Source organism: Anomaloglossus baeobatrachus, chromosome 1 (assembly GCF_048569485.1).
Source record: "Anomaloglossus baeobatrachus isolate aAnoBae1 chromosome 1, aAnoBae1.hap1, whole genome shotgun sequence".
Taxonomy (NCBI): domain Eukaryota; kingdom Metazoa; phylum Chordata; class Amphibia; order Anura; family Aromobatidae; genus Anomaloglossus; species Anomaloglossus baeobatrachus.
In genome coordinates this window covers 753280926-753303039 of record NC_134353.1, presented here as the reverse complement: position 1 = coordinate 753303039, position 22114 = coordinate 753280926, and the positions used below count along the sequence as shown (strand labels likewise).

General features: G+C 49.7%; 1 protein-coding gene across 2 annotated transcripts in view; it reads left to right on the top strand.

The window, feature by feature from the left end:
* The window catches only part of HECTD4 (HECT domain E3 ubiquitin protein ligase 4), a 366009-nt gene that overhangs the window by 244486 nt on the left and 99409 nt on the right, over nt 1-22114 (top strand). For both annotated transcript variants that reach the window (XM_075323933.1, XM_075323925.1), the window contains exons 47-51: nt 15694-15842; nt 20864-20943; nt 21166-21329; nt 21568-21805; nt 21903-22039. In XM_075323933.1, coding sequence (XP_075180048.1) covers nt 15694-15842; nt 20864-20943; nt 21166-21329; nt 21568-21805; nt 21903-22039 — 768 coding nt within the window. The remainder of the gene's footprint in view (nt 1-15693; nt 15843-20863; nt 20944-21165; nt 21330-21567; nt 21806-21902; nt 22040-22114) is intronic.

The following is a 22114-nucleotide window of genomic DNA, read 5'->3' as shown; positions in this document are numbered from 1 at the left end:
GCTCTGGCGGCAGACGCCTTAGTTCAAGATTGGTCACAGTTCCGGCTACCTTATGTGTTCCCACCTCTGGCATTGTTACCCAGAGTGCTGCGCAAGATCAGGGCCGACTGCCGCCGCGCCATCCTCGTCGCTCCAGACTGGCCGAGGAGATCGTGGTACCCAGATCTGTGGCACCTCACGGTGGGCCAACCATGGGCACTACCAGAACGACCAGACTTGCTGTCTCAAGGGCCGTTTTTCCATCTGAATTCTGCGGCCCTGAACCTGACTGTGTGGCCATTGAGTCCTGGATCCTAGCGTCTTCAGGATTATCTCGAAAGGTTATTGCCACCATGAGACAGGCTAGAAAGCCATCCTCCGCCAAGATCTACCACAGGACGTGGAAGATATTCTTATCTTGGTGCGCTGCTCAGGGAGTTTCTCCCTGGCCTTTTGCATTGCCTACTTTTCTTTCCTTCCTGCAATCCGGGTTGGAAAAAGGTTTGTCGCTCAGCTCCCTTAAGGGACAAGTCTCAGCGCTATCTGTATTTTTTCAGAAACGCCTAGCACGACTTACTCAGGTACGAACGTTCCTGCAAGGAGTTTGTCATATCGTCCCTCCTTACAAGCGGCCGTTAGAGCCCTGGGATCTGAACAAGGTTCTAATTGCTCTCCAGAAGCCGCCTTTCGAGCCTATGAACGATGTTTCCCTTTCTCGTCTTTCACAGAAAGTGGCCTTTCTAGTAGCGGTCACGTCTCTTCGGAGAGTGTCCGAGCTAGCGGCGCTGTCATGCAAATCTCCCTTCCTGGTGTTTCACCAGGACAAGGTGGTTCTACGTCCGATTCCTGAGTTTCTCCCTAAGGTGGTATCCCCCTTTCATCTCAATCAGGAGGTCACATTACCTTCCTTGTGTCCTCATCCAGTCCATCAATTTGAGAAAAGTTTACATTTGTTGGATCTGGTCAGAGCACTCAGGATCTACATTTCCCGCACGGCGCCCTTTCGCCGCTCGGATGCACTCTTTGTCCTTGTCGCTGGTCAGCGTAAAGGGTCGCAAGCTTCCAAATCCACCCTGGCTCGGTGGATCAAGGAACCAATTCTTGAAACCTACCGTTCTGCGGGGCTTCCGGTTCCTTCAGGGCTGAAGGCCCATTCTACCAGAGCCGTGGGTGCGTCCTGGGCATTACGGCACCAGGCTACGGCTCAGCAGGTGTGCCAGGCGGCTACCTGGTCGAGTCTGCACACCTTTACCAAGCATTATCAGGTGCATACCTACGCTTCGGCGGACGCCAGCCTAGGTAGACAAGTCCTTCAGGCGGCGGTTGCCCACCTGTAGGACAGGGCCGTTTGACGGCCCTATCATGAGGTATTCTTTTACCCACCCAGGGACTGCTTTTGGACGTCCCAATTGTCTGGGTCTCCCAATTAGGAGCGACAAAGAAGAAGGGAATTTTGTTTACTTACCGTAAATTCCTTTTCTTCTAGCTCCAATTGGGAGACCCAGCACCCGCCCTGTTTTCTTAGGGATTTTTGGTTTTTTCGGGTACACATGTTGTTCATGTTGAATGGTTTCAGTTCTCCGAGGTTTCTTCGGATTGAATTTGTCTTTAAACCTGTTATTGGCTTTCCTCCTTCTTGCTTTTGCACTAAAACTGAGGAGCCTGTGATCCCACGGGAGGGTGTATAGCCAGAAGGGGAGGGGCCTTACACTTTTAAGTGTAATACTTTGTGTGGCCTCCGGAGGCAGTAGCTATACACCCAATTGTCTGGGTCTCCCAATTGGAGCTAGAAGAAAAGGAATTTACGGTAAGTAAACAAAATTCCCTTCTTTTTCCACCGAACCCATCGTAATAATTCGTCTAATATCTTTTATTACTCCCTACAGCCTTTTTGTATCTTAAAATCTATGTAAATACTTCACTATCAAGAACGAGAAAAGTATTCTTGCTGTGATACTTTTTATGATTAGCCAATAAAGGTATTTTTGCAAGCTTTTGGAACACAGCCCTTTCTTTATCGTTCCTTTGGGAGACCCAGACATTGGGTGTATAGCTTCTGCCTCCGTAGGACACACAAAGTACTACACCTAAAAGGTGTAGCTCCTCCCTCTGAGCCTATACACCCCCTGGTGAACCAGTCACAACCAGTTTTTTCGCTTTGTGTTCAGGAGGCATACATCCACACATGCGTTCTCATATGATTTTTTCCTTTTTTTCCTTTTTTTGGAAGAAGATTGAAGAAATGCGGGTCCACGTCTGGACTCCCGGCATGTCCCTTCTCACCCCACTGTGTCGGTGGTGTTGTAAGGTTGATTTCCAAGGCTGGAGCCTTACATGCCGTGCTCCTTCACCATCCCTCCTGGGCTCTGGATTGAAGTGGGAGCCAGCACGGTCTCCATGCCTGGCAGGAGACCGGTCTCCGGCCACAGCCCCTCTAGGACCCTGCTGGACCGGAGCACTCACCCCCAGGGACCTGGCCCTGCGTCTCATCAGCTAAGTACCTTGAGACGTTCATATGTTGGGGGTCCCTGTCATTTATTGTGGGGGGAGAGTGTGTTTACTGTGTTTTTTAGCATTTCCGGCCGGTCCTCTGGCTTTTCGCTCGAGAACCGCGCCGTTGGTGCCTGCGCGTCGGCCTCGCTGCTTAAATTTAGGCCCCGGCTTCGCCGGAGGCCTAGTTTCTGTTACCTGCCCTCGCATGTCACTCATGCTGAGGGACAGGCATGGCCCCTTCCGGTGGCCGTCCTGCACAGGGGAGGGACCCTCCTCACTGCTTGTGTGCGACTCCCCCCCCCTGCAGGCCTCTATGGCCCTCCAGATTCCGCCCTTCCTACAGGGACGCCCAAGGTTCCGCCCCGGCGGCCATTTTCTTGGGCAGGTTTCACTCTGTTCTGGCCCGTCCTGCACTCTGCATCCCTGCTGAGGCGCTGTGCATTGGGGGTCCGGGCTTCGGGATCTGGAGGGCACACAACACCGCTTCCAGCGGTCTGGTAAGCCACAGCCGGTCTCCGGTTGTGGACCTCTGCTATATTCTCCCTGGGATTCATTCCCTTTATAGAAGCTGTTTCCCCCCACTCAGGCAGCATGTCTCACACAAGGAGCAAGGCTCCAAAGCTTTATGCTGTATGTGCTGCATGTAAGCTTCCGCTGCCTGAAGCGAGCACCTATCCACATTGTGAGGTCTGCTCTAACATGGAGGTGCCACGGCCTGGAGTCTCGGCCCCAGTGGTCTCTAAGGCTGCTCCTGCACATGTGGCTGAACCCCCGGCCTGGGTAGAGTCCTTTTCTAGGTCTATCTCCCAGTCATTTGCTGAGTCCATGGGACTTCTGTCCAGGACTTTGATGAATATGCATCAGCCCCCTTCACAGGGTGCCTCTAATGCTCTTGCTAAGGGGCCTTTAGGACTGGAGCTCACAGAGGATTCATCATCAGGGCACGGACCCCGTCCGTCTAAGAGGCTCCGCACGGTTTCCTCTCCCTCCTCATCCCGTGGCTCTGATTCAAGGGCTGAGGACTCGCAGGATGAGGAGGATGCCTATACAGGGGGCTCGGAGGCTAACTCCATGTGCCCCATTGCTCCTTCCGAGGGTGACTCAGAATTTAGTGACTTGATTGCTTCCATTAATTCTGTACTGGATCTCAATCCGCCAGTATCAGAGGAGCAACCCTCTCTGGCAGAAAAGCACCAGTTTACCTCGCCTAAGAGAGTAAAGAGTGTGTTCTTTAACCATTCCAGTTTTCAGGCCACTGTGACCAAACCCAGGGCCTGTCCTGACAAACGCTTCTCAAAGCGTGGTTCTGATGACCGTTTTCCCTTTCCACCTGAGGTGGTCAAGGAGTGGGCTCACTCCCCAAAGAGAGAGGGGAGCCTGCACGATCTGAAAATGGCATGCATCATATAAAAAGTGCAAATTCACAGATTTATTCCAACTGTACTGTAATGTAAATGAGATTTTTAGCAAATAATTGATCAATTCTTTGAGCCACCCCTGCCAACGTCACAGCAAATCTCAATAGGGGGGTCCTACTCTATATTCTGTATTTCATGTGCCATGCGGCCTCCTAGATAAAGTTAAAAGCAGAACCATAATGGAGCACACATACCTGTAACCTGTATATATAACCGCTTCTATGTTGCAAAAGAGGCAATTGTGGATAGAGGCCAGCCCAGGTCCCAGCATGTGGAGCAAGCTCTACACATACCAGGACTATATCAGAACTGACCCTCCCAGTGCCAGACAGCAACCATTGATAAAGGCGGACCAGATCCAAGTATGGTGCTTAACTAGCAATGCCTGTGGAAAGGGTGAGGCTCCTTTTTCACTCCCCAAAGGTAGACCCTCCGGTGTCTAGGCTCTCAGCCCGGACCATTGTGTCAGTGGCTGATGGCACTTCCCTTAAGGATGCCACTGACCGTCAGATTGACCTTCTGGCCAAATCCGTGTATGAAGCGTTGGGGGCCTCGTTTTCTCCAACTTTTGCAGCAGTGTGGGCCCTCAAAGCCATCTCTGCTAGTCTGGAGGAGATGCATTCCCTCACCAGGGAATCTATGCCCGAGATGGTTGCCTTAACTTCTCAAGATTCAGCTTTTTCATCTTATGCCATGTCTGCCATGCTGGAGGCTTCTCACCGCGCTGCAGTGGCTTCGGCTAATTCCCTCGTTATCCGCAGGACCTTGTGGCTTCGAGAGTGGAAGGCAGATGCTTCTTCAAAGAAGTACCTTGCTGGGTTCCCTTTTGCTGGTTCCCGGCTGTTCGGTGAACAGCTGGATGAAATTATTAAAGAGGCTACTGGCGGGAAGAGTACTTCCATGCCACAAACCAAGACCAGAAATCCAGCTGGCGCTCCGGAGCGCGTCCGCAGAAGACTGCAGGATGTCCTGCCACTAAGGCAGCCTCCTCGTGACTCTGTCCGATCCAGCCACGTCCTTAGTCGGTGGCAGGCTCTCCCACTTTGGCGACGCTTGGTTTCAACAAGTCTCCGATCAGTGGGTGAGAGATATCATCTCTCACGGCTAGAGGATAGAATTTTCTTCCAACCCGCCAAACAGATTTTTTTCTCTCAACTCCCCCCTGCTCCAGGGCCGCCGCCTTTTCACAGGCCGTGGCAGCCTTGCAGGCCAACGGAGTAATTGTACCAGTTCCCGCCCGGGAACGGTTCAGAGGTTTCTACTCAAACCTCTTCCTAGTTCCCAAAAAGAACGGTACCTTCAGGCCCATCCTGGATCTCAAGCTTCTCAACAAGCATGTTCGGGTGCGGCACTTTCGCATGGAGTCCCTGCGATCAGTCATTGCCTCGATGACCCAAGGGGATTTCCTGGCGTCCATCGACATCAGAGATGCCTATCTGCATGTGCCCATTGCGGTTTCACACCAGCGTTGGCTACGCTTTGCAATAGGAGACGATCATTTCCAATTCGTGGCTCTCCCCTTCGGGTTAGCCACGGCCCCTCGGGTTTTCACCAAGGTCATGGCAGCCGTGATTGCGGTTCTGCACCTTCAGGGGTTGGCAGTGCTCCCCTACCTGGACGACCTTCTAGTCAAAGCGCCATCCAGCGCAGACTGTCAGCGGAGTGTCTCGCTCACTCTCAGCATTCTAGCCCAATTCGGGTGGCTTGTCAATCTTCCCAAATCCACTCTGACTCCGACCCAGAGTCTCACGTACCTAGGGATGCAGTTCGAGACTCTGCCGGCACTTGTGAAGTTGCCCTTAGACAAACAGCTGTCACTCCAGTTGGCGGTGCGCTCTCTCCTGAGGCCCCGCCGTTATACCCTCAGGCGTCTGATGCAGGTGCTGGGTCAAATGGTGGCGTCCATGGAGGCTGTTCCCTTTGCCCAGTTCCATCTGCGCCCCCTGCAGCTGGACATTCTCCGCTGTTGGGACAAGCGGCCTTCCTCCTTACACAAGTTAGAGGCTCTCTCGCCACGGACCAGGAGCTCTCTTCAGTGGTGGCTTCGGCCCCTCTCCCTGTCCCAAGGGCGCTCCTTCCTGGCCCCGTCCTGGGTGATTCTCACCACGGATGCCAGTCTATCCGGCTGGGGAGCGGTATGTCTCCACCACAGAGCACAGGGCACTTGGACTCCGTCCGAGTCAGCCCTTTCAATCAATGTGCTGGAAATCAGAGCCATACTTCTAGCCCTCCTAGCATTTCACCATCTGCTGGCGGGCAGGCACATTCGAGTCCAGTCAGACAACGCGACAGCGGTTGCCTACATCAACCATCAAGGCGGGACACGCAGCCGCCTGGCAATGATGGAGGTACAACGCATTCTTCAATGGGCGGAGGACTCCAGGTCCACCATATCCGCAGTCCACATTCCAGGCGTGGACAACTGGGAGGCAGATTATCTCAGCCGTCAAAGCGTGGACGGTGGCGAGTGGTCCCTGCACCCGGCAGTATTTCAGTCGATCTGCCGCAAATAAGGCACTCCGGACGTGGACCTAATGGCATCCTGTCACAACAACAAAGTTCCTGTTTATGTGGCTCGCTCCCACGATCCTCAGGCCTTCGCCGCGGACGCTCTGGTTCAGGACTGGTCCCAGTTTCGTCTGTCCTACGTGTTTCCCCCTCTAGCCCTCTTGCCCAGAGTCCTGCGCAAGATCAGAATGGAGGGTCGTCAAGTCATCCTCATTGCACCGGACTGGCCCAGGCGAGCTTGGTATCCGGACCTGCTCCAACTGTCCGTAGAGATGCCGTGGCCTCTCCCGGACCGTCCAGACCTCTCGCAAGGTCCGTTCTTCCGCCCGAATTCTGCGGCCCTCAAATTGACGGCGTGGCTCTTGAGTCCTGGATTTTGACGGCTTCTGGTATTCCCCCTGAAGTCATCTCCACTATGACTCGGGCCCGTAAGTCTTCCTCCGCTAAGATCTATCACAGGACTTGGAAAATTTTCCTGTCCTGGTGTCGCTCTACCGGCCATTCTCCTTGGCCATTCTCCTTGCCGACCCTTCTGTCTTTTCTACAGTCCGGTCTGCAGCTAGGTCTGTCCCTCAACTCTCTCAAGGGACAGGTTTCGGCCCTGTCAGTCCTGTTGCAGCGGCGTCTCGCTCGGCTGGCTCAGGTCCGCACCTTCATGCAGGGCGTGTCTCACATCATCCCGCCTTACCGGCGGCCCTTGGACCCCTGGGACCTTAACTTGGTTCTCACGGTCTTGCAGAAACCCCCCTTTGAGCCCCTTAGGGAGGTTTCTTTGTATCGTCTCTCACAGAAAGTGGCCTTTCTGGTGGCCATAACTTCTCTCAGGAGAGTTTCTGATTTGGCTGCGCTTTCCTCGGAGTCACCCTTTTTAGTCTTTCATCAAGACAAGGTGGTTCTCCGTCCGACTCCGGACTTCCTTCCTAAGGTGGTCTCTCCTTTCCACCTTAACCAGGACATTACCTTACCTTCCTTCTGTCCGGCCCCTGTTCATCGCTTTGAAAAAGCTCTACATACTCTAGATCTGGTGCGTGCTCTCCGGATCTGTGTGTCTCGCACCGCTGCGCTTAGGCGGTGTACCTCTCTTTTTGTGCTAACCACAGGTCGGCGCAAGGGCCTCCCTGCTTCTAAGCCGACCTTAGCCCGTTGGATTAGGTCGACCATTTCAGACGCCTACCAAAGTTCGCAGGCTCCTCCCCCGCCGGGGATCAAAGCGCACTCGACCAGGGCTGTCGGTGCCTCTTGGGCTTTTCGGCACCAGGCTACGGCTCAGCAAGTCTGTCAGGCTGCCACTTGGGCTAGCCTGCATACCTTCTCGAAGCACTACCAAGTGCATGCTCATGCTTCGGCAGATGCGAGCTTGGGCGGACGCATCCTTCAGGCGGCGGTCGCCCATTTGTGAAGTTAGGTTTCTGCCTACTTCTTAGTTTTTTTGTTTATTTCCCACCCAGTGACTGCTTTGGAACGTCCCAAGGTCTGGGTCTCCCAAAGGAACGATATAGAAAAAGAGAATTTTGTTTACTTACCGTAAATTCTTTTTCTTATAGTTCCGTCTTGGGAGACCCAGCACCCTCCCTGTTGCCTGTTGGCAATTTCCTTGTTCCGTGTGTTTTCACATGCTGTTGTCGTGAACAGTCTCCGGTTGTTCCGGCTCTTGCTCTGTTCTACTTGTGGGTGGCTATTCTCCTTCAGCTTTTGCACTAAACTGGTTGTGACTGGTTCACCAGGGGGTGTATAGGCTCAGAGGGAGGAGCTACACCTTTTAGGTGTAGTACTCTGTGTGTCCTCCGGAGGCAGAAGCTATACACCCAAGGTCTGGGTCTCCCAAGACGGAACTATAAGAAAAAGAATTTACGGTAAGTAAACAAAATTCTCTTTCTTCATCGTTCCTTATGGGAGACCCAAACCATGGGTGTATAGCTTCTGCCTCCGGAGGACACACAAAGTACTACACTCAAACGTGTAGCTCCTCCCTCCGGGCTATATACACCCCCTGGATGACAATCTAACCAGTTCAATGCTTTGTGTTCAGGAGGTCACACACACATGCATTCTCTGATTTTTAATTTTTAAGATTTTTGATTTCAAAGATATGGAAGAAAAGCGGGTCCAGTCTGGACTCCCGGCATGTCCCTTCTCACCCCACTGTATCGGCGGTGCTGTTAAGGTTGATTCCAAGGCTGGAGCCTTCACATGCCGTTCTCCTTCACCATCCCCTGGGGCTCTGGCTTGAAGTGGGAGCCATCACGGTTCTTTCTGCCTTGCAGGAGACCGGTCTCCATCCGCAGCCCTGTCAGGTTCCTGTCGGACGGAGCGTTTAACCCCCCCCAGGGACTTGGCCCTGCGTCTCAAAGCTAAGTATTGAGATGTTTTTCAGGGGTCCCGGGTACTTTTATTAAGGGGAGAGTGTGTCTTTTGACTTTGTTGTGAATTCCGGCCGGTTCTCTGGGTTTTTCCTGAGAACCGCGCCGACGGTGTCTGCTCGTCGGCCGCATGTAAAAATCTAGGCCCCGGCTTCAGTCGCGGCCTAGTTTCGTTTTCAGCTTCCCCTGCATGATTCATGCAGGGGAACAGGGGGGCGCCGCCCACCGGCCATTCAGCAGAGGGGAGGACACTCCTCTCTGAGGAGATGTTTCCCTCCCCTGTATCTCTCCTTGGCCCTCCGGTTTCCTGCTCCTGGGCTAATCCCTCGCCCCCCCTCCTCACTCCAGCGCCATTTTCTCAGCGTTTTTTACACTGATCAGCGCTGGCTGCTGCAGCTCTGCATCCTGGAAAGCAGACGCTTCACTGGGGGTCCGAGCTGTGGAATCCGGAGGGCACACACGGTCTGGTAAGCCACAACCTCTGGTTGTGGGCTTTATTATACACTCTCAGGTGGTCATTCTACAGGAGTGTATTATTTACTGCAGAGCCTCCACCTCAGCAGCATGTCTGTCACTAGGAGCAAGAAGGCTGCTAAGCTGTACGCTATATGCACTGCATGTCAGCTCATTCTGCCAGAACCGAGCACATACCCTCATTGTGATGCCTGCTCTAACATGGTGGTGCCTCAGCCTGGAGCCTCCTCAGGGGTCCCTCAGGCTGCTCCGGCCCCGGTGGCTGAACCCCCGGCTTGGGTAGCATCGTTTTCTAAGGCTATCTCACAGTCCTTTGCCGACTCCATGGGACAGCTGTCCCGGACTCTGCTGACCATGCATCAGGCCCCTTCTCAGGGTGCCTCTGCTGCTCCAAGCTCTGCAGAGCTCTCAGAGCAGGTTTTAGGACCCCGTCCTCCTAAACGGAGACGCAGGGACCCTTCTCCTTCCTCGTCCCACGGCTCTGATTCTCAAGCTGAGGTGCAAGGCGAGGAGGATACCTTTACTGTGGGCTCAGACGCTACCTCTATGTACCCCATTGACTTATCTGAGGGTGATGCGGATGTTAGTGACTTGATTGCATCCATTAACTCCGTACTGAACCTCAATCCACCAGTGTCAGAGGAACAAGCCTCTCTGGTAGAAATACACCAGTTTACCTCTCCTAAGAGAGCTAGGAGTACGTTTTTTAACCACTCCAGTTTTCAGGCCACTGTTACCAAGCCCAGGGCCTGTCCTGACAAACGCTTTCCAAAGCGTAGTTCTGATGACCGTTTTCCCTTTCCACCAGAGGTGGTTAAGGAGTGGGCTCAGTCCCCAAAGGTTGATCCTCCGGTGTCTAGAATCTCAGCCCGGACAGTTGTATCTGTGGCCGATGGCACTTCTCTTAAGGATCCCACTGACCGCCAGGTTGACCTTCTGGCCAAGTCTGTATATGAGGCGGCAGGAGCCTCGTTCTCCCCGTATTTTGCAGCAGTGTGGGCTCTTAAGGCAATCTCTGCCTCTCTGGCGGAGATACATTCCCTCGCCAGGGACGCTATACCCGAGATGGTTGCCTTAACCTCCCAGGCTTCGGCTTTTTCATCCTACGCCATGTCTGCCATTTTGGAGGCTTCTCACCGCACGGCGGTGGCTTCCGCTAATTCTCTCGCGATCCGCAGGATCCTGTGGCTTCGAGAGTGGAAAGCAGACGCTTCTTCTAAGAAGTTCCTTGCTGGGCTCCCCTTTGCTGGGTCCCGGCTGTTCGGTGAACAACTGGATGAAATTATTAAGGAAGCTACTGGCGGGAAGAGTACTTCCTTGCCACAAACTAAAACCAGAAAACATGTCCAGGGCAGGAACCAGTCGAGGTTTCGTTCCTTTCGTTCCTCTAACTGGTCATCCTCTAAGCCCTCAGCTTCGTCCACTACCTCAGCCAAGGATCATAAACCCAACTGGCGCGCGAAACCGCGTCCTCAGAAGAACGGAGGAGCCGCTGCCACTAAGGCAGCCTCCTCTTGACTATCTGGCTGTGCCAGCAACGTCCTTGGTCGGTGGCAGGCTCTCCCACTTTGGCGACGTGTGGTTTCAACACGTCTCCGATCAGTGGGTGCGGGATATCATCTCCCACGGCTACAGGATAGAATTTTCTTCCAGCCCGCCAAACAGATTTTTTCTGTCCACTCTCCCCTGCTCCAAGGCCGCCGCCTTCTCTCAGGCCGTGGCATCCTTGCAGGCAAACGGAGTAATTGTTCCGGTTCCCGTCCGGGAACGGTTCAGAGGTTTCTACTCAAACCTCTTTCTAGTCCCCAAGAAGGACGGTTCCTTCCGGCCCATCCTGGATCTCAAGCTTCTCAACAAGCATGTTCAGGTGCGGCGCTTTCGCATGGAATCTCTGAGATCGGTCATTGCCTCAATGACCCAAGGAGATTTTCTAGCATCCATCGACATCAGAGATGTCTATCTGCATGTGCCTATTGCGGTTTCACACCAGCGTTGGCTACGCTTTGCGATCGGAGAGGAACATTTCCAATTCGTGGCTCTCCCCTTCGGGTTAGCCACAGCCCCTCGGGTATTCACCAAGGTCATGGCAGCAGTGGTTGCGGTCCTGCATCTCCAGGGGTTGGCAGTAGTCCCCTACCTGGACGACCTTCTAGTCAAGGCCTCATCCAGTGCAGACTGCCAGCGGAGTGTTTCGCTCACTCTCGCCACGCTTGTTCAATTCGGGTGGCTTGTCAATCTGCCCAAGTCCACTCTGACCCCGACCCAGGAACTTACGTACCTAGGGATGCAATTCGAGACTCTGCCGGCACTTGTGAATCTGCCCTTAGTCAAACAGCAGTCCCTTCATCTGGCGGTGCGCTCTCTGTTGAAGCCCCGCCGTCATTCCATCAGGCACCTCATTCAGGTGCTGGGTCAGATGGTGGCGTCAATGGAAGCGGTTCCCTTTGCCCAGTTCCATCTGCGTCCTCTGCAGCTGGACATTCTCCGCTGTTGGGACAAGCGGATCTCTTCCTTGCACAGACTAGTGGCTCTGTCGCCGCAGACCAGGAGCTCTCTTCAGTGGTGGCTTCGGCCCCTCTCTCTGTCACAGGGACGCTCCTTTCTGACTCCGTCCTGGGTGATCCTCACCACGGATGCCAGCCTCTCCGGCTGGGGGGCAGTATTTCTCCACCACCGAGCACAGGGCACTTGGACTCCGTCCGAATCAGCCCTCTCGATCAATGTGCTGGAAATCAGGGCTGTTCTTCTAGCTCTCGTAGCCTTTCACCACCTATTGGCGGGCAAGCACATTCGAGTCCAGTCGGACAGCGCGACAGCGGTTGCCTACATCAATCACCAGGGCGGGACTCGCAGCCGCCTGGCAATGTTGGAAGTTCAACGAATCCTTCAGTGGACGGAGGACTCCAAGTCCACCATATCCGCGGTCCACATCCCAGGCGTAGAAAACTGGGAGGCCGATTATCTCAGCCGTCAAACCGTGGACAGCGGCGAGTGGGCCCTTCATCCGGCAGTGTTCAGGTCAATCTGCCGCAAGTGGGGCACTCCGGAAGTGGATCTAATGGCATCCCGGCACAACAACAAGGTTCCGGTTTACGTGGCTCGCTCCCACGATCCTTAGGCCTTCGCAGCGGACGCGCTGGTTCTAGATTGGTCCCAGTTCCGTCTGGCCTATGTGTTTCCCCCTCTAGCTCTCTTGCCCAGGGTTCTGCGCAAGATCAGAATGGAGGGCCGTCGGGTCATAATCATTGCTCCGGACTGGCCCAGGCGAGCTTGGTACCCAGATCTGCTCCGTCTGTCCGTAGAAATGCCGTGGCATCTCCCGGACCGCCCAGACCTTCTCTCTCAAGGTCTGTTCTTCCGCCAGAATTCTGCGGCCCTCAGATTGACGGCGTGGCTCTTGAGTCCTGGATCCTGACGGCTTCAGGCATTCCTTCTGAGGTCATCTCCACTATGACTCAGGCTCGGAAGTCTTCCTCGGCCAGGATTTACCACAGGACTTGGAAGATTTTCCTGTCCTGGTGTCGCTCTTCCGGCCATGCTCCTTGGCCGTTCTCCTTGCCGACCATCCTGTCCTTTCTTCAGTCCGGTCTGCAGCTAGGACTGTCCCTCAATTCCCTCAAGGGACAGGTGTCGGCTCTGTCGGTATTATTCCAGCGGCGTATCGCCCGATTGGCTCAGGTGCGCACCTTCATGCAGGGCGCATCTCACATCATTCCTCCTTACCGGCGGCCTTTGGATCCTTGGGATCTTAATCTGGTCCTCACGGCCTTACAGAAACCCCCCTTTGAGCCTCTTAGGGAGGTTCCTTTGTTTAGACTTTCACAGAAAGTGGTTTTTCTAGTAGCCATAACTTCTCTCAGGAGAGTCTCTGATTTGGCTGCGCTCTCTTCGGAGTCACCTTTTTTGGTCTTTCACCAAGACAAGGTGGTTCTCCGTCCGACTCCGGACTTTCTCCCTAAGGTGGTATCTCCTTTCCACCTTAACCAGGACATTTCATTGCCTTCCCTTTGTCCGGCCCCTGTGCATCGCTTTGAGAAGGCGTTGCATACCTTGGATTTGGTGCGGGCGCTCCGAATTTATGTGTCACGCACCGCCGCTTTTAGGTGGTGCACCTCACTTTTTGTGCTAACCATGGGTCATCGCAAGGGTCTCTCGGCTTCTAAACCGACCCTAGCTCGTTGGATTAGGTCGGCTATCTCCGATGCCTACCAGTGTTCTCAGGTGCCCCCACCGCCAGGGATTAAGGCGCACTCGACCAGAGCTGTCGGTGCCTCCTGGGCTTTCAGGCACCAGGCTACGGCTCAGCAGGTTTGTCAGGCTGCCACTTGGTCTAGTCTGCACACCTTTTCGAAGCACTACCAAGTGCATGCTCATGCTTCGGCAGATGCGAGCTTGGGCAGACGCATCCTTCAGGCAGCTGTCGCCCACTTGTGAAGTTAGGTTTTGCCTACTTCTCAGTTTTGTTTATTTCCCACCCATGGACTGCTTTGAGACATCCCATGGTTTGGGTCTCCCATAAGGAACGATGAAGAAAAAGAGAATTTTGTTTACTTACTGTAAATTCTTTTTCTTATAGTTCCGACATGGGAGACCCAGCACCCTCCCTGTTGCCTGTTGGCAGTTCTTGTTCCGTGTGTTTTCACCGGCTGTTGTTGTAGACAGAGGTTCCGGTTTTTCCAAGTTTTACTCTATCTCTACTTATGGGTGGATGTCCTCCTTCAGCTTTTGCACTGAACTGGTTAGATTGTCATCCAGGGGGTGTATATAGCCCGGAGGGAGGAGCTACAAGTTTGAGTGTAGTACTTTGTGTGTCCTCCGGAGGCAGAAGCTATACACCCATGGTTTGGGTCTCCCATGTCGGAACTATAAGAAAAAGAATTTACGGTAAGTAAACAAAATTCTCTTTTTTTTTTCATCCAGCAAGTTTTGTTTAAATTTTTTTTTTAATGTGAATCTGTCAGCAGGTTTTTACAATGGAATCTGACAGCTGCATGATGTAGGGTAGAGAGCCTGATTGCAGTGATGATCACTTACTGCACTGCTTGAGGAATTTTTGATAGAATCTGTTTCTCAGTCACTTCACTGGGGAACACAGAACAATGGGATAGTCTGCTGCCACCTGGAGGTTGACACTAGTATTACATAGAATAAAAAATTTGCTCTTCCTTAGCAGACTATACCTTGCGTGCTAGCCACCGGCCTCCTCAATTTTGTTTCTAGTATCAGTTTGAAGAAAGGGCTGTATCAAACCTGTAGTTGATACTAGGTTATAACTTATTTTTTCTTTTTCAGATAATTGGGTTCCTGGGAACCTGGAGTGTAGCTATACACTCTGCTTCTCAAAGGTACCGACGGATGGTACAGACTGTAGTATTCAGACTGTATCCTCTCATGTCGAGTTGGCCCAACTTCTGTACCTGACAGGGGTCTGGTACAGGGCGGAGGTCCATTTGCTAGTTAAAGGGAACCTGTCACCAGCTTTGGGGTCTATAAGCTGCGGCCACCACCAGTGGGCTCTTATATACAGCATTCTATCATGCTGTACATAGGAGCCCAGGCCGCTGTGTAGAACGTAAAAATCACTTTATAATCACCTAAATGGGCGCTGCGGTGGAGTTGGGTCAGATGGGCATCTTTGTTCTCCGGTGCCGGCGCCTCCTCTTTCGACCATCTTTGTCCTTCTTCTGAAGCCGGGGTGCATAACGCGTCCTACGTCATCCACACTCGCTGGCATTGAGGTTCTGGGCAAGCGCACTTTGATCTGTCCTAAGCAGAGCAGATCAAAGCATTATAGTGCGCCTGCGTGGGACCGGCGAGTATGTATGACGTAAGACGCGTCATGCACACAGACTTCAGAAGGAGAACGAAGATAGCCGAAAGAGGAGGCACGGGAGAACTGAGACGCCCATATGGCCCAACTCCACCGCAGCGACCGTTTAGGTAAGTATTATAAAGTGATTTTTCCGTTCTACACAGCAGCCTGGGCTCTTATATATAGCATGTTAGAATGCTGTATATAAGAACCCACTGGTGGTGGCCACAGCTTATTGGCCCCAAATCTGCTGACAGGATCCGTTTAAGCTCCTGCCCGCTCGCATAACAGGGGGGTGGGCGTGTACGGGGCGATAAGTTGTCATGAGAGCTGGTGGTCAGCTGATCACCCTTGTGTCTGTCATGACTAACTTTTTGTGAAGCTCTCATATGGTTATATTGATGGAAAAATAAAAACATTATGGATTTTGGAAGAAGGGGAGGAAAAAACAAAAGCAGAAAAATAGAAAATAATCGGGTGATGCAGGTGTTAAATCGCAAAAAACTGTTGACAGATTCCCTCTTACTCAGTGCCACAAATTAATTTTTTATTCTTCTGTCTTTAAAAAAACTAAATGAAAATATTTAACAAAAATAAAGCATGCCAAGTCATAACAGTGAGCTATGGTTAAATACGTTTGTCTTTCTAGGCTCCATCATTTTATTGGGAGATTGAAGTTGTATCTTATGGAGACATAGATGACGACACCGGTCCAATTGTCTCATTTGGATTTGCAACTGAGGCAGAAAAGCGGGATGGAGCTTGGACGAACCCTGTGGGTACATGTTTATTTCACAAGTAAGTGGTTAGATTCCTTAACCCCTTTAACGACCCATGACGTACTGGGTACGTCATGGATCGTGTGCCGGTAAGCCCCGCCCCCGGCAGGCGACGATCCGTGCACATATCAGCTGTTATCAACAGCTGACGTGTGCTTGCTAGCCGCGGGTGGAATCTCTTCCACCCGCGGCCATTAACCCCTTACATTTCGCTGCCAAAATCTTGGCAGCGATATGTATGTCCGCCATGACAGTCACTTACCCCGCCCCCACCGTAAGTCACGTGACATGATCACGTGACTTTTGGCGGTTGCCATGGTAGCACAGGGTCATGTGATGACGCCTGTAGCTAACATGACTCACTTCCTCTCAATGCCGGAATGAATACAGCCGGCATTGAAAGTGAAGCAGCAAATCTGCAGTTCTCAGCTCTGTAGCTGAGATCTGCAGATAGATAATAGCGATCGGAATGCTGATCGCTATAGCCCCCTAGGGGGACTAGTAAAATAAAAAAAAAAAAAGTGAAAAAAAGTTTTAAAAAATGTAAAAAAAATAAAAAAACCTAAAAGTTCAAATCACCCCCCTTTCACCCCATTGAAAATTAAAGGGTTAAAAAAATACACACATATTTGGTATCGCCACGTTCAGAAATGCCCGATCTATCAAAATATAAAATCAATGAATCTGATCAGTAAACGGCGTAGCGACAAAAAAATTCCAAACGCCAAAATTACGTATTTTGGTCGCCGCAAATTTTGCGCAAAATCCAATAACAGGCGATCAAAACGTAGCATCTGCGCAAAAATGGTACCGCTAAAAACGTCAGGTCGAGACGCAAAAAATAAGCCATCACTGAGCCTCAGATCCTGAAAAATGAGAACGCTACGGGTTATGGAAAATGGCGCAAAACGTGCACCACGTTTTTTGGACAAGCTTGTGAATTTTTTTTAACCCCTTAGATACAAGGAAACCTATACATGTTTGGTGTCTACAAACTCGCACCGACCTGAGGCATCACATAGATACCTCAGTTTTACCATATAGTGAACACAGTGAATAAAATATCCCAAAAACTATTGTACGATCACACTTTTTTTGCAATTTTTCCGCACTTGGAATTTTTTTGCCGTTTTCCAGTACACTATATGGTAAAACTTATGGTTTTATTTAAAAGTACAACTCGTCCCGCAAAAAACAAGCCCTCATATGGCAAGATTGATGGAAAAATAAAAAAGTTACGCCTCTCGGAATAAGGGGAGCAAAAACAAAAACGCAGAAACGGAAAGTGCCCGGGGGCTGAAGGGGTTAAACACCCATTTACCTGGCACTCTCTGTAGTGTCTTAAGACTATAAATGCAACAAAAATGTCTGGACTATATTCTACACTATCTATATAGTATCCTGTTTAAAATGAACCCTTCACCAAATCACAAGTTTCGGTTTTAACCCTCTTCTTCCCCGATTATTTATTTTTTTTGCTTGTTTTTTTTGTCTGCCATACGGTTCCACAAATATGGCTTTTTATTTGTGTTTACTTTTTTATGGTCTTAATTGGGCAGTGCTCGCATGGTAATAATACCGAGCAGCCTACAGAAACATACTCCCAGAGAATCCTGTGAGCAATGCCCTATTGTAAAGGCCATAACAATTGGCACTAAATAAGAAGGCCCATATCTCTGGAACCATATTGCAGATTTAAAAAAGCAATACTTTGAAATTGCCAACTTTTGACTTGGTGACAAATTCTTTTTAAGAAAGAACCAAAAGAAAAAATGCTGGCACTACCACTACACCCAGTTTAATGGAAAAATGGGATCAAACAAAATATATCCAGATAATAGCAATGTCTTGTTGAGCTCAGCTTGACAATTGTAAATGAAAATTAAAATACAGAGAAAAACACTACCACGGGCAATTTCAGTAAAATGCATTTTTTTTCAGTAGTATGACTGCAGGGCATCAGTAAAATGCACAACACCTGTTTCGTGTCGTGCATGCTTCTTCCAGCCTCACCGGCTGAGGCTGATGTCTCTGTCTGCAGTCCTGCAACTAAAATAAAGAGCATTTTACTAAAATTGCCAGTGGTGAGTTCAGCTCCGCTTGCTTTCCTCTAAATTTTCATATTCTTTTTAAAGAAGCACTCATGCACAATGTTTTATATTGGTCTTCTTTAGCATAGCCTAAGTAAATTTTAGGTAATTATCTTATTGGGTGCTTTATTATTATGTCAACTCCTCTTTTAACCACTAATATATTATGTAACCCATATTCAAATCCTTCTGCTATGTGGATCGGATGTAAGCCTGTCTATGCATTCCTGCTAAACTCACATTGAGATTCTCATATGAATTCTTAGAGGGACTGGCTCCTGTTGCACAGAGAAGGATGTTGGATTATTTTGTAGCTCTTTTGATGATAGCAGCTGGCAATAAAGCGCCTTGTAGGAGAATTGCCTACACTACCAGATACAGTACAGGCAAATGAAAAGCAATTTCCTGGAGTGCTTATTTTTCAGGGTAGTTATTTTTCTCTATTGCTTCATAGGAGGACACTGACAAACAATGGGTGTATGCTGCTGCCACTAGGAGGTGGACAGAAGGCAAAAAAAAAATGGTCAGCGACAACTCAGCGGGTTCCACCTACTTACTGGCAAATAGCCAATTCGTTTTAGCTTAGTGTCAGTAGGAGGCAGACACACTCCCTTAGGTTTGTTGTTTTTAATTACCAATTTCCCAATCCTTGGGTTTGGTCATTTGGAGCCTGCCTTCTCCTTACTATGCCCCTCGTACTATGCCCCTCAGGCTGAATCAGATGGACCAACTAATCCTCACCAGCAGGGCAGACCCCGACAGTGTATCCTCTAGTTTCACGATAATCTACCAGTACCATTCTCACGTTTTCTGATGGAGCATCTCTTAAGGATTCTAATGATATGCACATCAAATCTTTGACTAACTCTGCCTTTGAGGCCAGGGGAGCAGTCCTCTCCCCTGTGTTTGCACCTACCTGGGTTTCTAAATCGGTATCTTCATGGGCTAAACATTTGAGCATTTTCACACTGGCGTCTTTCCCACCAATCTAGCCAACCTGATGGAACAGATCGCTCATGCAGGAAAATATTTTCTCTCTCTGTCCCTCGATGCTACCGCATGTTAAGCTGTGGCCTCTAACAACATTGTGGCTATTCGTACAGTCTTATGGCTTAAAGCTTGCAATGCGGATTTGGCATCTTAAAAAATTCCCACTAGTTTTCCCTTCAATGGATCACATCTCTTTAGAGCAAAGCTATATCAGATTATATCGGACACCACCTGTGGAAAAAGCACTTCCCTGCCACAAACAAAAACAAAACATCCTCCCTCCCAGAAGACGTATCCTTCAGTTTCACTTCTTTTGCAACTTCGTTTCTAATGTGAGTTCTAACTGTCAAGATAGATAGTCCACTCTGCAGGAAAAGAGGCCTTACTTTAAACCAGCTTCCTCATGGTGTTCACACTTTTAGCATAGTAGATCCTCTAAATCCAACAAATTCTCCTCTACATGATGGGGCTCCCCCTGTCCATGGTTCCCCTCAGGGTGGGCAGCCCCCACCTTTTGTTTTGGTACATATGACTCTCCGTAGTCAACAACACTTAGCATGGGAGAGGTCAACTCTTCCAGCTACAAAATAGAATTTTTCTCTCTCTTGAAATCACTTCTTTGAGTCCTGTACTCAAAGGTCTCCTTCCTTGGCCTTGAGGTTTTTCAAAGCCATTTCAGCTTTCCACCAAGCAGGCATAATCATCTCTATTCATTCACTGGAGCTCTTCACAGTTTTCTATTATAACCTATTTATGGTGCCTAAAATGGGATGACTCTGTTCGCACCATCTTGGACCTCAAGCTTCTGAACAAACCAGTTCACCTGCGTCACTTCAGGATGGAGTACCTTCACTTGGTGATAGCTTCAATGGAACTTTAGGAATTCCTTTATATATCAGCAGAGAAAAGACATTCCTGATCCCGTCCCAGTGTCTAAAATTCCTCAAAATGCTCTTCGACATTGCACGAGCAAAAGTTCTTCTTACCGAAGAGAACTCTTTCAACATCCAATCCACAACCATGGCCTACATTAATCACTAGGGAGGAACTCCAAGCGGATTGGTCATGACAGAGGTATTTCTCATTCTGTCATGGGTGGACAAAGAGTTTCAGCAATATCAGCTGTTCACAGTCCTGATTCACTCGACTTCCCAAGCTGCAAAGGGTTATCTACGGGAGAACGGTCAATGTATCCAACTGTCTTCAACCAGATTTGTCTATGTTGGGACACGCAGTACATCAACCTGATGGCATCAATGTCAAACAACAAGGTTGCACGCTTTGTGTCTCAGTCTCGCAACCCACTTGCAGTTGACACCAACGCCCTAGCGATCTCTTGGTCCCAATTCGTCTTTCTATATCCCTTTCACCCCTTCCTCTTATTCGCAGGCTGATCAAGGTGGAAGGAGTGCCAATCATTCTCATAGTTTTAGACTGACCCCAAAAATCCTGGTATATGGAGTGAGGCAACCTAGCAGACAAGTCATGAATACTCCCTAACCACCCAGATATGCTTGCTGAGGGGCTGCTGTTCCACCAGAATTTATAATTTTCTCAATTTAATGTCTCCTCTATTTACGATACTCTCTGTTCCCTTTTGGCCTTCTTAGTCGGGTCTGGAGCCCGGTTTATTCCTCAGTTCCAACAACGATCAGGTTCTGCTCTTTTCATCCTCTTCCAGAGTAATTTGACTTCTCATCCACAGATTAAGACCTTTTTACAGGGTGTTTGATGTTTGTTGCTTCTTCTACTGCTGTCTCGCTAACTGATGTCTATAACCTGCTGAGGTGGAGCCTAGTGTCATGCTCCTAGTGGCAACAGCATACACCCATGGTTTGTCTGTGTCCCCTAATAAAGGCTCTGAGAAAGAGACTTCATGGTGAGTATCCAAAATCAGCTTTTGTTGGACTGTTTTTAAAAGCAAAAGAACACATTATCACGTTTCCTTTTTTTTTTTCAGTAATGGGCGAGCTGTGCATTACAATGGTTCAAGCCTTTTACAGTGGAAGAGCGTCCGGTTAGATGTAGCTCTTTCACCTGGTATGGAGTTTGTTTAAATGATTGATACCCATTTCTTGTATTTATTCATGCATATTCATCCATAAGTTCCATCTACTGATCACCTAATCTTTTCCTATTTCAGCTTGTTTTACTCCATTTTAATTTACTTAAGACTCTGCACCATGATGATGGGTATTTTGAAGACCCAAATTAGCTTAATTGTTTTTCAGATTATTTGATTAGATATTCTTTGTGTTTTAGGCGATGTTGCTGGTATTGGTTGGGAGAGGACAGAAGGCACACCACCACCTCCAGGCCAGCCATCAAAGGGCAGGGTTTACTTCACCTACTGTGGCCAAAGGCTTGGACCCTACTTAGAAGATGTTTCAGGAGGAATGTGGCCAGTTGTACATATTCAGAAAAAGGTAAAATGTTCTGCCTAGAAAGGAGGAGACCTATGCAATTAACTTAAGCAGTAAACGGTTTTCTCTTGTGTTCACCCACACAAATTAACACAACACACATCATACAGTGATGGTCCTCGGCCATGCATTCCCAGAAAATTTAGGGATATTTTGGAGATTGTAATATTTGCAATAAAATAGGTGATTTGAAGAGTATCATGTGAAAGTCGTCATTTTGACCATTTTGTATTTTTCACAGAATACAAAAATCCGGGCAAATTATGGATCGCGCCAGTTTGCGTTTGCTGAGGGTCAGGCTCATCGCAATGCTGCTGATTTATGCATTGACCTGGCTGAAGAAATCAGTGCAAATTTTGAAGCTTTACCATTTGCTATGGCGTCTGACAGTGACAATGATGCTGGAACTAGCATAGCATCGGACCCGGGAAATCATGGTCCACCATGCCGCATTGCTGCAGTAGCTACAGTTTTACAACGTAAATACTTATTCTTCTTACAGGCCACATTTTTCTGTGGTTTAGTTGTGTTAATCTGTGCTCTCCTTGTGTATACATCTCCATGTTCTTCTTTTAGAGTATGACAGTGATGCTTCCTGCAGATATAAGGTGGAGCTGAGCTATGAAAACTTAATCACATCTGGACCTGATCCACATCCCCCTCCTATTGCAGATGATGAAAGTGACGATGACGACGATGATGACATGCCACGGGTCAGAGATTGTAAAAAGAAAAATCTTTTCAAGAAAAAACTAACATTTGTAATGGCAGAAACCTTTTTTTTTTCT